Here is a 16,385-nt window from a genome sequence, read left to right on the forward strand (position 1 = left end):
AAGTGAACCATAAAGTTTACAAATAATTAATATTCATATTAATTGCTTCATAAGGGATTGTTTTAAACAGATCATTTTATTAACAGACTCAATTATAGTGGACACTTGCCTCACTAATTCAACTCATTTATTCAAGCACAGTTTACTACTTCAGTCAGCTGGACTGTTTAAAAGCATCAAAAATGTAAACATTTCTACAAATCTTTTTTAAAGAAGAAGAATGTCATACTATTTGGCCTTTTGTAGTTCTTTTACTATGTGAGCTGCTCATACATTGTTCAAAAAAACAACAACAACAAAAAAGTCACAGTCATGATTTATTTTTTGGATAGAAAATTTATTTTTGTAAGTTGTAAAGCTTTTAGTGCATACATTGGATCTAAAATTCCTATTGTAACAACACACAGCTACATTTATTTGATCAAACATACAATAAAAAAAAAAAACAGTTATATAAAGCTGAATTTTCAGCAGCATTATTCCAGTCTTCAGTGTCACATGATCCTTAAAAAAATCATTATTGTATGCTAATGTGATGCTCGAGAAACATTTCTTATTATCCTCAATGTTGAAAACTGTTGTGGTGCTTTATATTTTTGTGGAAACCGTGGTACATTTTGTTAAGGATTCTTTGATGAAAGTTCAAAACCTCAGTACTTACAGCATTTAAAATAGAAATATTTGCAACATTATAAACATCTCTTTATTTGTTCTATATTGAATGCAATATTGTAACAGTATCTATCTCAGTATTATACAGAAAATAAACCACAATAAATAAGACTGCATTAGAATATGTAAATAATGTGAAAAAAGTGGTACACTATTCCTTTGGCAAGATGCAGATACTGTAGCAGGCAGAAAGTTTACATTGCCTATGCTAGCTCTGTTAAATGTAGGGTTGGGTCTGATATTTTGTGCCACATGTCTTCTTCAGGGTTCCCTAACTGTTGATACTGAACATGTCGAGCATCACTCTGAGTCATGTCCGTGTGTGGATTTTGAATGTTCCCCAGTGAATGCTCGCTGACATGCTTGGCTCTCTCCACAGCTTTTTCATGTAGTTTGTCCTCCAGAATGGCTGAAGTCTCCCGCTCCACATAAACCTCATAGAGTGATTTATAATACGGCTTCCATCGGGTCATGAGTGAGGAGCTTAACGTCAACAAAAATGAAAGGCCAAGAATAAGAATTAGGCCAATTACCTAAAGAATGAAAAAATAAATAAATAGCATAGGTCAATGCATGACATGTTTAGTATACAATGAAGACAAAAGTAAAAAATAATGTTACAACAATACACCATTCCACCAACATCATTTCAGAATGTAATCAGCAGAGAAATAATTCATAACGTGATCCTTTTCATTCATTTTACAATTTCATTTTTATATAATATAATTTGAGAGTGCATGGCGAACTGATGCAATCAAATTTATATATGTTTAAAAAATGGGGGGAAATGCTCACCAAATTGAAAGAGAGGTCCATTGATGGTAATTTCAATCTTAATATTAATGGTATAAATGGTATTTCAATACAGTGTTGTTATAACTAAAACAAAAAATGTATTAACTAAAAAATATTTTTTTATAAATATATATTAGAACCAGAGGCCGTCTACGGAGAGCCTTCCCACTCCCTATTAAGTCCAATTGTACCAATTCTGGTTGCAGTTCCACCAGAGTTCCACTGGGGGCGATCGCCATGAGTGCAAAATGAATGGGAGTCTATGGGGCTAGACGGCTAAATTTGTCCCTTTCACCCGACGGCCGTTGAGAAATCTCAGATCTGATTGTAGGTTTAGCAAGTTCAACATGGGTTATAGGTCGAAAGTTGAATGAACGAGTACTTATTATGTCCTTTCGATTTCTTACAGGTTGAGTTGTTGTTGCCCATAACACGCTAGAGCATTCTGCATTCTGTTAATGAACGCTGATTGGTCAGTGAAGGACTGATTATGACCAGAGATACCGCTTGTTGGCATCCGAATCAGAATCGGCGGGATCAGAATGTTAAGGCGGACTTTTTCACACAAGTTTTTATTTTCAACGCAGCAACGTTTTGTTTGGTTGCTGGCACTTTTATCTGCCTATTGTTATGTATGTACTGTGAAATTTACATGGAAAATAAATTGAAGTTGAGTACTTGTTGTGTTATTCTTGTGTTAAGAAATAATGGATACATATGGTATAGTATTGCCACCTTAAAAAAACACAAACAAATGTCACGCTCAATAGTGCTAAATATCAATAAAAATTGAAAAAGGAAAAAAAGTGCCTCGCAGGTGTGCAATGATAAAATGTTCTAATAGTGGGCAAGGGTTGTCCTATTACTCATTTCCCAAGAACAAAAAAAGATAACAAATGTTAATTGTGAAAACCTATCGGAATTTACGATGGTTCACGTGGGAGGGAAAGTTGGCCAAATGCCAAGTTGGCTAATGTCCAAAAGAAAGTGCAGAGCACGAAAGCACCAGAGCCTTTAAATAATACATTTTTCAACGGCTCTGGAAAGCACCATAGACATTCTCTGAAAGCACCAAAGTGACTGAAGGATTGCCATAAAGCAATATCTCTGGTCGTACGATGTTTATGACGTCATTGACATTTTAAAAGACTTTTTAAAGCAAATAAGTGACTATAAGAAATCTAACACCCAGCAATGTGTAATTTCTTTGCATCTCCTTTCGAATACAGCATTCAAATTACTAGACAAAAAAATATATCCTGAGAAAAGTGGATTTTGAGGTATATACCGCCATTGACCTCCATTCATTCTGCACTCGTCCTGTGAGCGCCCTCATATGGAATCAGAGTGGAACTGCAACCAGTTCAGACGCCGGAAGTGTAGTGAGAGTGAAACTTCTCGCCATATTTGACGTTCTCTGATAGAACTGTTTGATTACCAACTAAATAGGTTTCAAACTAAAAGTTACTAAAAGAAGGCTAAAATATTAAACATACAATAAAAATGACAAAAATGAAATCTGAAAATATAAAATAAAATCTGTTCAACACTATAATCGATACTAAATTATTATATTAATAACATTATTATGATTTCAATCTTTAATTTTATTAACATTTAAAATAACACACAAACATCCTCTTTTATGGTTACGGTAAAGAAAATTACCCATAAACAAGTGCAGTTGCGTTATACCAAACGATAGCTGTTTATTCATTAATTCATTATAATTCGTTGTTTTTTCTCTCTTGCAACTTTTTTTAAATTAGGCACATCTGATTTCTTTTGGAGGGACTTGATGCATTTTATTTTTGACAGATAATAATGCAGAACGCATAAAAGAGATGAAAGGTGTGGGAATAACAATAGAATGAACAAAACATACTGATAAAAAAGCATTTACGTCATAAAAAATTTACCCGTGATTCACTATCATATTTTCTTAGAGTCTCTGCTTCTCGTGGAGTTGGTAGATCCTTGCACGCAATTTGCTCCGCGGTCCCGTTCACATTCACGGTCCGCACGCAAACGTACCAATCCCCGTCAATAAATGCAACGACGATCCACAGCGATGCCGCATAAAAGACATTGAGCAGGTGTTTCCATATGATGCCACAGTAATACCAGCCTTCCTGTCCACAACGCTCCGGGTGATAGCAGTACCCACCAGCACAACAGCAGCATTCAAAAGTATCGCAGCACTCGCTCTTACAGCATCTGCTTTGGCCGCTCACGCAACATCTGCAGACGTAACATCTGCACATCTTCAGGAGCCGAGCGTCGATGAGGATCAGAATGAAGAACAAGATGCCTATTGGCAGGCACAGGTAGAGCCAGCAGTGCATGAGAGTTTCCTCGGGAGTTGTGCAAGGGCAAGTGAACACATATTTGAAGAAGATAAGCATGGCTATGACTATGACAGCTGTCCTGATGGGCACATTTCTGAGTACATAAGTCGAAAAGACTGTTTGCCGAGCCATATCTGCATGCACGCATAACGGAACACATGCAAATGGAGTGATGCTGCTATAAAGCACCGCGCATTAAGAAAAATCTCCGCTGTTCAGCGAGCACGACACAATGTTCCTGATATCCGCTGCTTCGTGTTCTCAGTGGATGGGGCAGAGGAAAGGGAGGGACAATTGGGATTATCCCACAGTTTGGAGAGATGCAGCGCCCCTCTATGCTTGTAATGTGTTTGATGCGTTTAGGTCACATATCATGCGCCGTGTTTTAGTTGTTTAAGCCTTAAACAGAAAGAATCTGTTGTAGAAATGAGAATAATAAATATCAAATGAATTTTGGTTTAATGTGTTTTAAAAAGATCGAACGTTCATTTGAAACTGTTTAAAGGTGTGCGGTTTATTCACAGGAAACCACTGGATGGAGCCCGTCTAATGTTTGTATCTCAGGAGGCGTGTCTTGACTGTAAACATGAGTCAGGAAGAACTTACTAAACTCTTCACTGCAGATTATTTACGCCTTCTTTAACAGTATTTTCTTCAAATCTAAACTTGTCACTCGACTCTGACTTTGTCCTCGGTAAGATGTTCTTCTGTCTGATAATGACATGATAACATAAGCGAGAGAAATACTGCGGCTGGATTTGGATGATATCCAATTATTATTTTATATCAAAAGAAAGATAATTTAATTTGTTTAATTTGTATATCGATATTTGTATTAAGCTTAAAATTTGATTTAATGTATTTAGTGTATAGTCGAGGTGTTTACATGCATGGGTTTGTGTTGATGCGGAAATACAAGTTTGTCTTTTACATCGTTTGTCGTGATTGCTATTTACTGTAGGATTCATTGCAGTTTTTCTTTGTCTTTCTGTCGCTGTTCTCGGCATGTTTAGATACTGCTGGCATCATGACAGTGTTTGAAAACTGTACTGTGGTGTTAGATGTCAAAAATCTGCCTTTTAAAGAGAAGAATAAACTGAGACTAGCTCTTCTGGAGAATGGAGGAAACATCTCATATTTCATCAACAAAGAGGTTCGTTTTGTATTTTTTTATATATATAATTTAATAACTACCTTTCTGTTTTTTGCTGTTATAAAACTAAGAGTAGTCATGCATATAAAGTAAATTATAATTTATAAAATAGAAGTTGAGATTCAAAGTTACATAAAATACAGGCTTCTTGTACAAAATTAAGTTCATTAGGAACAAATGAATAACCACTAATGATTTAAACAGCCCCCCCGCCCCCCCCCCCCCAAAAAAAACAAAAAAAACATTAAAAGTGATCTATTTATATGTGTGGAATGATTGTATTGAGTCACTAAAGAGCTTTAGTGAATCTTCTGACCTCCGTTTATCTCCTCCAGTGCTCTTTTGTAGTCACTAGCAGTGTGAATGACCTGAGCAGTAACCGGCAGCGCAGCATCCAGAAGCTCCAGATCCCAGTGGTCGGGACGCAGTATGTGTGGAGCTGTCTGGACCAAGGGCATCTCCTGCCTTTGACGGAGCATGATTTGGCCCCACAGCTGGCGTATCCCGGCTCTCAATTCCTTCCCCGTTCAGGTAGGACTTTCTTGTTCCTCGTTTAAGTAATTCTCTTCTTTCTTTGTTAAAACAGATGTTTGTCTCGAGTGATACTGTAAGATTTACTTACATCAGATGTTAAAAGAGGTGGATTGACAGATGGGAGTGTCACAGCCAGATTAGATTTATTTGCTCACAGTGGGTGTGTTTTTCTGTATTTGTGTATGTTTCTGCTTGTGTTGCAGTGCATTTTTGTTGAGAAATGTATATGATGTTATATTTGGGTTATAAAAGTGAGATTTAACAATTTATTTCTATTGCAAGGTTGAGCTAATGTTTTTTTTTCACTATAAAGAAGTTAAGGTGTCGACACACAAACTAGAAAAAGAGAAGTTCAAAGGTCACACTGAACTCACAAAGACTGAGCTTGAGAAGGGTGGACCCCGTCCTGACAGGTTCAGGTGCGCTCTTGTTTTTTTTTCAGTCTCAGAGTTCATTCAACTTTTTTATCAGTTTCAACAGCACTTGTCCTGTTAAGATGTGCTTTTTTACCTGACTGTATCTTTTTATTTACTCAATGCAGAGTTTATAAAGAAGGCGACCATGGGCTGCCTGAATTTCCTTCTTATTTTCAAGTAGCCAAGTATTCGGTTTTTGAGAGGGTGAGTGAGCATCAGTCACATTAACATTATTAGTGGACATCAGGGGAGAAAATAACATAAATAAATAAAAGGTATGATGAGCCTTCAGCACTGCACCACTGTTTGAAAGTGTTTTCATGTCTGCAAGTGTTTGATTGTGTGTTGCAGGTCAAACCCAAGGCTTTGTCTGTTTTGGAGCTGCAGAGTGCCAAAGGCCGAGCAGGCCAGCTGTATCGTGTGTTGTGTTCAGTCTTGCGTGAAGCTGAGGTTTGGTGATCCTGAATGTTGTTTAAAATTCAGCTTGTTATGATTGGAGTCACAGATGGTGCTGGAGATGCTGAATTTGTCTTGTGATGACTGTGATGGCTTTCTCTCACTATAGACCGCTGTGGTTCAAGACAAGCTTGTGTTCTGCGTGACGTCTGAAGATGCAGTGGAAGCATATCTGCAGCTGATGAAGGAGATGGAGACAGAGGGATTCACAAAGACACACACACTTCCCCCTGAGGTTGAGCGCTTGGCATCCTACAGCCTGCAGCAGGTTAAATAAACACAACGCAGATCTGATTTTATTCATTTGATATGTGTATAACGTGTGTCTAATGTGAAATAATTGCTCACTCTTTTGATTGCAGCTGCTGTTGGAGGAGAAGCTGAACTGCAGCACATTATCACAGGAAGTTGGTGTCTTTGTGGAGCTGGTTTGGACTGAAGCTCTCGGGTCCCTTAATAACATCCTGACAGTCCCTGTCTCCAGAATCAGCCTCAATGATGTGAGAAAGAGCTTAGATAACCACACACAGCTCAGTAAAGACGCTGTCAGGAGTGGTGTATGTCTAATGGCTCCTGCTGTGTTTATTGGCTCTGTGCTGTTGCAGGTGAGCAGGGTGGAGGGATTGTTACTGCAGGCACAAAAGACGGAGAAAGAGGATGAAGTCAAAGCCCTGCTGGAGGAGGTCAACACTCTTCTACCCCTCAGAATGATCGACCCTCCTTCCAAACACAAGCTTGTGTCTCAGAAACTAGACCTTTGTCAGGTACCACATACATCAATTATAATATCAATTATTATATATACTTTAGGATCAGAGTGTAATGATGTATGCCAAGCCAGTTGAAAAATAGATAAATCATTACTGATTAACACACAGATTTAAAAGAAAAAGAAATATTTATCTATATAATATCTATATAATATCTATAAAATATCTATATTTTTGAATATTTTGGTAGATTCATTTTGATTTTTTAAAAAAGCAGTGCAGATTTTACCTTCTTCCTCTTTTATCTCTTCTGTGGTCTCCAGCTAATCAGAGATATTGTAAATGTCAGCGAGGCCACTCTGGGAATCCCCTCGCTCTCTTCTCTGGGAAAGTATCGAGCTCTGAGGTGCAGCATTGAGGTTGTTCCACCACAAAACCCTGAGTTTCATGTTGTCTCTCAACTGCTTCAGGACAGGTCAGCTTGATTGTGATGATTGTGGTCTGAAGTTCAAACATGAATATATGTCAAAACACATCTTTAAATGATGGTGTTAATCTTGTATCCACTACAGGCCTGTTCAGATTCAGCAGATACTGCGCGTCAGCAGAGGGGTGGAGCTTCAGATGTTTAGGGAGGATTTAGGCAACATTAAACCCCTCCTCCACTCCACTAGTTCCAGTAGCTTTGTTGGAATACTGTCACGGTAAGAGCACATTCTTAAAAAATAAAAAACTTTATTTACATGCAGTGACAAAACAACACACACCTGCAATGTGTGTGTCACATACCATATATACTGTACAGTTGGGCAGTAAGTGAAGACAGACAGTGCTTGTGGTTGAACCATGTTTCTTCTGGCTAATATTAATAACTAAATAAATTATAATTAATGCTCTAGATGAATTTAAGTGTCCCACACACTTATGTACAACTGAACGTAATGTACAAATGAATGGTCATACATTTTGAGATTTGCTAAAGATGACATTAACCAGTGTTATTAAATCATTATTATTATAATTTTTTAATATTAACTTCACTGAATTTTGGCAAGTTAATCTCAATTTAACAATCAAGAAAATGAGGAATACAAAAAAATAAAAAATACAATAGACCAATCATGAAAAAAAAAAAAAACTATATATAATATTTGATTATACATTGAGCGAAAGTTACTAAGTTACTAATTTACAAAGTTACTTTTTGTAAAGTCTATTCAGTTTTTTCTCTTCTGCAATAATCAAGTCTTTTATTTTTTTTATTTTTGAGCTTTTCTGAGAAAACGGTTGATATAAATATGATTAATTGTCATTTGATCAGCATATGGTGTAATTAATTGAATATATATTTTCAAACTTTCTTTATAGAGGTCTGCTGCTGCCCAGGGTTGGAGTTGAACAGCATGGGATCGAGAGAACGGATATCGGTAATCTTGGAGGAGGAATCTACTTCAGTGACTCTCTAAAGTCAGTTATCTTTCGCATTACTCATCTCTTCATGTAACAGATTAATAAATAATATGAATCACTTTAATGACAGCTGGAGATTTTATCCAGTCAGTAAGTTTGTTCTCTGTGTTAAAGGACTAGTGTGAAATACTCCAAGCCCAGTGTAACTGACGGCTCTCGGCTGCTGTTGGTGTGTGAAGTGGCGTTGGGTCGGTGTAAGGACCTGCTGAAGAAAAACACCACTTTGACTTGCGCTCCTGACGGCTGTCACAGTGTACACGGAGTCCGCCGCTCTCCCAGCAGACTCTCTGACTTTGAGGTGCTTTTCTTACTCATTTTCTGTGTACTTAAATATTCTGCTTGTGTTTTGGGATCTGATGTGACCCTTGCGTTTGTGTTTTTATATTTGACAGGATGATGAGTTTGTCGTCTATAACACAGAGCAGATCAGAATGAAGTATGTGGTCCAGTACAGTCTGGAGAGGGACGAGTTAAAAGAGTTCCAGCCTCATATTAACACTCAGCTCATGCATATCACGGACACAACCGCTGATGTCTGTGAGTAACATCCGTGAACAGGACATGCTGAGAGAGACCAGCTTTTATATTTGGAGGAATTAGGACTCCTTGGTGCCAGCATGGTGCCAGGATCAAATTAATAAATTACAATATATTTGCTTGATATTTGCTAAAGGAAAGCAAACTATTTTAGAAAAGAGTATTAAATAATAACTTTTTATTTAATAGATTTAAATAAATTTAACTGTTGCTCTGTAAAAGTGAATGCTGTAATGTTTGTTGCTATATTAAGTCCTACCTCTCAGATAGATCCTTCAGGGTGTCTTGGAGGGGTGAAGTTTCTAAATCACAACTTCTTGCTACTGGGGTTCCTCAAGGCTCAGTACTTGGACCACTTCTCTTCTCCATCTACATGACGTCATCATGATCTGTCATTTAGAAGCATGGCTTTTCCTATCACTGCTAAGCTGATGACACTTAACTGTACTTCTCATTTCAACCAGATGATCCGACGGTAGCTGCTCACATTGCAGCCTGTCTGAGTGACATTTTTAGCTGGATGAAAGACCATCACCTTCAGCTTAACCTTACTAAGACCGAACTGCTGGTGGTTCTAGCAAACTCATCATTTCATCACAACTACTTTATACAGCTGGGTTCGTCAACCATAACTCCAGGACAGCCAGAAACCTAGTTTTGATCGATCATTAAGCTTAACAGACCATATTGCTACAACGACCCGGTCCTGCAAATTTGCCCTATATAACATTAGGAAGATTAGACCCTTCCTGTCAGAGCAAGCTACACAACTTCTTGTCCAAGCTCTTGTTCTCTCCAGACTGCACTATTGTAACGCCCTCCTGTGCTCTACCACTTGAACTACAGGAACACTTTGGATAAAAGTAACTAAGTCGCTTTGGATAAAAGCAGTGGTTTTGTGTGATTGTGTGTTTTTAGTGTCCAGTGATGACGGTGAGGGTTTGGAGTCCACTAAGAATCCTCTAGAGGAGATGAACGCAGGTTTGCTGGACAGCAGTGGTCAGAAACTTCCTCTACAGGCTGTCAATGTGAAGTGCAAGCTGATGGACCTGCTGTGTCAGGTATGATGCTACAGCAGTGGACTGCGGTGTGGAATTTAAAAGAAATGTTGAGAAATGAGCGATGTAAAGGACTTCTTCACATATAGAAGTACAAGATGGGTAATCAAACCTAATAAACTGAAACTAGAACAAGGCAGCGACTACTGGAAAAAAAAAGACATGAGAAGAAATAAGAAGCAACAGAATTAACAAACTAAAAGACAGATAATGAAATTCCAAGTAGACCAGAACAATGAATTATAATTTCAAATCACAACCGTAACTTTGTCTCCACTTTTACCAGGTAATCATTTTTCAGACCTACACAAACCAGAGTGCTGTTCCCATTGAAGCAAAGTATGTCTTTCCACTGGAGGAGACGGCAGCAGTGTGTGGATTTGAAGCCTTTATCAATGGAAAACACGTCATTGGAAAGGTGCAAATCATTCAGAATTTATCAAATAAAGTCTCTGCTTTTTAACCTCTTTCTCATCAATTTTTCTGTAGGTAAAGGAAAAAGAGCAGGCTCGTAAGGAGTACAAGCAAGCCATAGAGAAAGGCCATGGAGCATACCTGATGGACCAGGATGCACCTGTGAGTTACTGTAACTGATCCGGAGCTGACGTATGTGTGATAATGTATCAGAAAGTTTCTTTAAGGTCATGTGTTTCTGTGAGACAGGATGTATTTACTATCAGTGTGGGGAATCTTCCTCCTGGAGCCACAGTTCTGATTAAAGTGACGTTCATCACTGAGCTGCTGGTCAGATCAGGCTCTATAATCTTCTCACTGTCCGGCAGCGTGGCACCATGGCAACAGAGCGCCGCCCTTAATCAGACAACTCAGGTATGATGGGCCTTTGTCACTCCGTTTAAAATCCTGTTTGGCCTGATGATTGTTGCAGTGTTTTGACTGACAGTTGTGTTGCATTTCAGGCAACTGTTGAAAAGATTGGTGTGACGGAGCTTCAGTCAGAGGGGTGAGAATCTCAAACGCTGGAGAAATCACAGAGAAATTCACTAAAGATTCACTAAAACTGCATCTGCTGATGAGTAACAATATAGAAGACAATTATTTAATGTAGCAAATCCCATTTTTAACATAATTTAACACTTAACCTTTAACCTTTATAACATCATGCTTTATATACAGTAGCACCTGGTCTAGTTGAACTGTGGATGGTCACTAAATAAGGCACAGGGTTGTTGTAACTCTCTTTGATTTGTTCCCTCTCTCTTTCTTCAGAGAGTTTTCTCTGTCTATGTCGATTGAAATGCCTTATGAGATCATCAACTTGAGCTCTTCACACCGCATCAAAACCAAGGTTATTAATTTGACTAAATACTGTATTTTCTGAAGTAAAAGAAACAATCATTTGTGACCCATATTAACAGTTTTAGTGTTTTCTCCACTCAGAGGACAGACTGTAAGGCAGTGATCAGCACGTTACCGGGACAGACTCTGGGATCTGAAGGGTTACAGGTGTCCTTCAGTCTTTCTAATATCCACATGCCCAGGATGTGGGTCGAGAACCATCCGGATAAAGATAGTCAGGTAAAGAAATCTGATTTTAATCTGTTTTTCTGTGTCTTGGATATTTATCAGCATATTGCAGACAAAAATCTTACGCAGCGTGACAATAATGAAGACTGATTCTGATCTGATCTCTGCAGGCCTGCATGCTGGTGTTTTATCCTGACTTTAAGTCAATCGGGGTGTCCAGCTCTGGAGGTCCGTCCAGTGTGAGCGATGTGGTCATTCTACTGGACTCCTCCAAGTCCATGCGGGGAGACGCCATGCTAAACGCTCGCAGGATTGCCCTTCAAGTCCTCAAATCTCTGGACCACTCACTGAAGATCAACATCATCTCTTTCAGCACTGGTTAGTGCTCACTGAAACTATCTGATTTTGTTTTATCGAGCATCAAGTGGACATTTTCATTTCTCTATTATTCTTGTGATCATAGTGAAGCATTGTGGGTAAATGTGTGTTTTTACAGATTACAAGGAAGCGTTTCCTGCACCAGTGCCTTTATTTGAGGCATCTGAAGCAGCCAGAAAGTTTATTATGGTGAGGAATGTTTAAAAATGGTTAAAGATGGTTCTGAATCTCAGTTCCTTTGCGTCTCATTGCATTTTCCCTCTCTTCAGTCGTGTAGCGGCTCTGGTGGCAGCACTGATCTGTGGCGGCCTCTCCGGATCCTGAGTCTGCTGCCTCCCTGCCGGGGCGTGAGGAACATCCTGCTGCTCTCTGATGGACATGTTCAGAACCAGCCTCTGACCCTACAGCTGGTCCGAGAAAACTCCTGCCACACGCGTCTCTTCACCTGCGGACTCAGGTCTGCCTTTAAACAAATCCCTTTATTTTTCTCCTTCACTTCCAATGAATTTCTGAACCTGCAGTTTGATTGTGTTTGTGTTTGTCTAGCTTGACAGCCAATCGTCATATGCTCAGAGCTTTGGCTCAGGCAGGTGGAGGAACATATGAATTTTTTGACACAAAGATGAAACACACTTGGACAGAGAAGGTGAGTAACGCTCTTTATTTGTTTAGTTTTTTTTATAACTTAAAAGGAAAGATAATCTTTGCAATATGGGCCAGTCTGAGGCTTGAATTGAAGAGATTTGTGGGTAATTTCAGGTGCGTGCTCAGGTTGAGCGTATGGAGTCTCCAGGCTGCAGATCAGTGGCAGTGAAGTGGCAGCAGTTTAGTCCCACAGGGCCCCGTCCTGTTCAAGCCCCTTCACAGCTTCACGCCCTCTTCAGTGACTGTCACTCTCTGGTGTACGGCTTTGTGCCTCACTGCACTCAGGTACACAGACTGTACTGTTATATTAGTGCATATAAGTAAAGATGATTAAATATTCTTCTTTGTGTTCATTTATTGACAAGCAGTGTGGAAAACATACATTGATTATTTTTCATAAAAATAATCTAGATCACAATTGTCATTTCAATCAATATACTGTATGAAATATTAATCATAAGACTATAAAAAGCATTAAAGGGTTACTTAACCCAATAATTTAAATTATGTCATTAATAACTCACTCTCATGTCGTTCCAAACCAGTAAGAACTCCGTTTATCTTCTGAACACAGTTTAAGATATTTTAGATTTAGTCAGAGAGCCTTCTGTCCCTCCATTGAAGCTGTGTGAATGGTATACTTTCTATGTCCAGAAAGGTAAGAAAAACATCATCAAAGTAGTCCATGTGACATCAGAGGGTCAATTAGAATTTTTGGAAGCATCGAAAATACATTTTGGTCCAAAAATAGCAAATACTACGACTGTATTCAGCATTGTCTTCTCTTCAGTTTCTGTTTGAGAGATTTCAAAACAAAGCAGTTTAGTGATATCCGGTTCTTGAACGAATCATTCGATGTAACCGGATCTTCTTGAACCAGTTCACCAAATCGAACTGAATCATTTTAAACAGTTCGCATCTCTAATACGTATTAATCCACAAATGACTTAAGCTATTAACTTTTTTAATGTGGCTGACACTCCCTCTGAGTTAAACAAACCCATATCCCGGAGTAATTCATTGACTCAAACAGTACACTGACTGAACTGCTGTGAAGAGAGAACTGAAGATGAACACCAAGCTGAGCAAGATAACGAACAAAAGACTGACTCGTTCACGAGTCAAGAACCGTTTCTGTCAGACGCGTCCGATTCGAGAACCGAGGAGCTGAATGACACACAGAGCGTCTGAACTGAACTGATTCTTTTGGTGATGGATTCTGAACTGATTCTGTGCTAGTGTTATGAGCGCGGGTAAACCAAAGGCTTGAATCAAGGGCAATCATCGCCAATGACGCCATTATGTCGAGCGCAAAAGAACTGGTGAACCGTTTTCTTCAAACGGTTTACTGAATCGAACTGTCCGAAAGAACTACTGGTGATCCGAAAACCGATGCAACCGGTTCTTGACTCGTGAACGAGTCAGTCTATTGTTCGTTTTCTGGCTCGGCTTGGTGTTCTCTCTTCACAGCAGTTCAGTCAATGTACTGTTTGAGTGCATGCATTACTCCGGGATATTGGTTTGTTTAACTCAGAGGGAGTGTCAGCCACATTAAAAAAGTTAACAGCTTAAGTCATTTGTGGATTAATGCTTATTGCAGACGCAAACCGTTTAAAACGATTCAGTTCGATTTGGTGAACTGGTTCAAAAAGATCTGGTTACATCAAATTATTCGTTCGCGAACCGGATATCACAAACTGCTTTGTTTTGAACTCTCTCTCACAACAGATCGGAAGAGAAGACAATGCTGAATAAAGTCGTAGTATTTGCTATTTTTGGACCAAAATGTATTTTCGATGCATCAAAATATTCTACCTGACCCTCTGATGTCACATGGACTACTTTGATGATGTTTTTCTTACCTTTCTGGACATGGACAGTATACCGCACACACAGTTTCAATGGAAGGACAGAAAGCTCTCGGACTAAGGCCTGGTTCACACGGGACGATTTTAAAATTGTCGGCCGATTTTCCAAACCTGAGAGACCCCACACACAGCGATAAAAAATCACGGGTCTAACAGTGTTGGTCGTTCCGTGTGTGGTGTGCAGCCACACGGCAATATCAACACATCACACACGAACCAATTTGACTCCTGAGCATTCCCAGGTCAGACGGGAAATCAGACGCAAAATCCCTCGAGATCAAACGTGACTTTAGAGTAAACAATCATGGCGGACGAAGAGGATGCAGTGGCCATAGTTTGTGCTTTGTTTTTAACGGAAAAAAACATAAGAAAAACAAGAAAAGGCGATGGTCAAAGAGGTGGAGACAACGCGAGCATGGACTATACTTGCTATATCATAATATGGAGATAAGTTGTTGTTTTATCTCATAGAAATGTTGTTACGTACTACACAGATTAATAACCGTTGAAATAAACGTTCATATATTAGTTTCCATGTACTCTGGTGGACTGCAGTTGTGGATGTAGTTATGCCCCGTCGACTTTATTTGTATTTGTTATATTTGTTATATTATATACGCCGGCTGTTTTGATTTTGTTTCCCGGTACTTCCTCACCGCCTCATCACCTCGCTTTCTGATTGGCTACACGCCACAGTCCACAGGCTGCGTGATTGTTTGTCCTCGGGGGACACCACACACAAGAAGAAATCGGGCCAAATAAATCCAACATGTTGGATATCCCCGATTTGAGATCGGAGCGGTCCCGACATTCTTCCGAGCAGAGGAGAGCAGTCTTAACACACCACACACGGCAGGATTATTTAATCAGATTATTTTACGATAATCGGAGCATCCTAAGATTGTCGGAAGGGCTGAATCGGGGCTAAAATCGGCCTAATTATCCTGCCATGTGAACCAGCCTTAAATCTAAAATATCATAAACTGTGTTCCAAAGATAAACGGAGGTCTCATGGGTTTGGAACGACATGAGAGTGAGTCATTAATTACATAATTTTGATTATTGGGTGAACAAACCCTTTAAGATGTTTAAACTGAATTAAACAGTTATTTGTATATTTATTGTTTTGAATTGTGTACTATTTACTTGTTTAGGCAACACTGTTTGGTGATTTGAGTGGACAAGAGATCAAAACCATGGTTTCCACCACAGAACTACAAAAGACAAAAGGAACTGTGAGTCAGCATTAAATACTTCATATAATCTGATACCTCATCAGTTATTCATCAGGAGTTAGAAGTGTGTGTGTGTGTGTGTGTGTGTGTAGTTCCTTCACAAGTTAACAGCAAGAGCGATCATCAGAGACTATGAAGATGGCATTCTAGGCAACAGTGAGGCAGAACACGAGGTACAATTTTTGGCTAAACAATGGTCATCTTTTTATAACTGTCAGATTTTCTAACAGAATAACTTGACTTGCTGTCTTTTTTCTCTTTTCTATCAGGGGAAGAAAGCAGAGCTGAAGTCCTACATCATTGAGCTCAGTAAAGAGTTCTCCATCTTGTCCCAGTTCACAAGTTTTGTCGCCATTGAAGAGAGGGTACGATTACTGCTAATGTAGGGACTGATGCTAATCATAATCTAAAATTACACATCTAGTTTCAGAATTTGACTTAAAGGCACAATATGTAAGTATTTTTTTATTAAAATATCCAGAAACCAGTAGAACAGTGTTATATATATTCGCTGACTTGTGTATTTACATTAACCCAAATGTTATGAAGAATGTTTAAATCAAGAGAAATAAGCAATTTTATCTAGTGATATGGACCGTGTCAATATAGTTTCATTGTGTTG

General features: G+C 38.9%; 2 protein-coding genes across 5 annotated transcripts in view; one reads left to right on the plus strand and one right to left on the minus strand.

Annotated features, from left to right (window-relative positions):
- Positions 1–316: 316 nt before the first annotated feature.
- LOC128019692 (uncharacterized) lies at positions 317–4,154 on the minus strand. Its single transcript, XM_052605812.1, has 2 exons — positions 3,390–4,154; positions 317–1,205 (listed from the first exon to the last, which is right to left on the minus strand). The coding sequence occupies exons 1-2, from the start codon at positions 3,948–3,950 to the stop codon at positions 876–878; spliced, it is 891 nt and encodes a 296-aa protein (XP_052461772.1). The 5' UTR covers positions 3,951–4,154; the 3' UTR covers positions 317–875.
- A 202-nt stretch (positions 4,155–4,356) lies between these two features.
- The window catches only part of LOC128019683 (protein mono-ADP-ribosyltransferase PARP4), a 35,737-nt gene continuing 23,708 nt past the window's right edge, over positions 4,357–16,385 (plus strand). For all 4 annotated transcript variants that reach the window (XM_052605801.1, XM_052605799.1, XM_052605800.1 and 1 more), the window contains exons 1-29: positions 4,357–4,512; positions 4,832–4,971; positions 5,307–5,502; positions 5,819–5,924; positions 6,047–6,125; positions 6,273–6,371; positions 6,487–6,645; positions 6,740–6,877; positions 6,983–7,141; positions 7,411–7,562; positions 7,660–7,791; positions 8,456–8,554; positions 8,672–8,855; positions 8,950–9,094; positions 10,013–10,155; positions 10,439–10,570; positions 10,642–10,728; positions 10,816–10,980; positions 11,070–11,113; positions 11,380–11,458; positions 11,551–11,688; positions 11,808–12,015; positions 12,134–12,204; positions 12,285–12,472; positions 12,562–12,661; positions 12,775–12,945; positions 15,683–15,763; positions 15,856–15,936; positions 16,033–16,128. In XM_052605801.1, coding sequence (XP_052461761.1) covers positions 4,846–4,971; positions 5,307–5,502; positions 5,819–5,924; positions 6,047–6,125; positions 6,273–6,371; positions 6,487–6,645; positions 6,740–6,877; positions 6,983–7,141; positions 7,411–7,562; positions 7,660–7,791; positions 8,456–8,554; positions 8,672–8,855; positions 8,950–9,094; positions 10,013–10,155; positions 10,439–10,570; positions 10,642–10,728; positions 10,816–10,980; positions 11,070–11,113; positions 11,380–11,458; positions 11,551–11,688; positions 11,808–12,015; positions 12,134–12,204; positions 12,285–12,472; positions 12,562–12,661; positions 12,775–12,945; positions 15,683–15,763; positions 15,856–15,936; positions 16,033–16,128 — 3,558 coding nt within the window. In that variant the 5' untranslated portion in view covers positions 4,357–4,512; positions 4,832–4,845. The remainder of the gene's footprint in view (positions 4,513–4,831; positions 4,972–5,306; positions 5,503–5,818; positions 5,925–6,046; positions 6,126–6,272; positions 6,372–6,486; positions 6,646–6,739; positions 6,878–6,982; positions 7,142–7,410; positions 7,563–7,659; positions 7,792–8,455; positions 8,555–8,671; positions 8,856–8,949; positions 9,095–10,012; positions 10,156–10,438; positions 10,571–10,641; positions 10,729–10,815; positions 10,981–11,069; positions 11,114–11,379; positions 11,459–11,550; positions 11,689–11,807; positions 12,016–12,133; positions 12,205–12,284; positions 12,473–12,561; positions 12,662–12,774; positions 12,946–15,682; positions 15,764–15,855; positions 15,937–16,032; positions 16,129–16,385) is intronic.

This window comes from Carassius gibelio, chromosome A9 (genome assembly GCF_023724105.1).
Source record: "Carassius gibelio isolate Cgi1373 ecotype wild population from Czech Republic chromosome A9, carGib1.2-hapl.c, whole genome shotgun sequence".
Taxonomy (NCBI): domain Eukaryota; kingdom Metazoa; phylum Chordata; class Actinopteri; order Cypriniformes; family Cyprinidae; genus Carassius; species Carassius gibelio.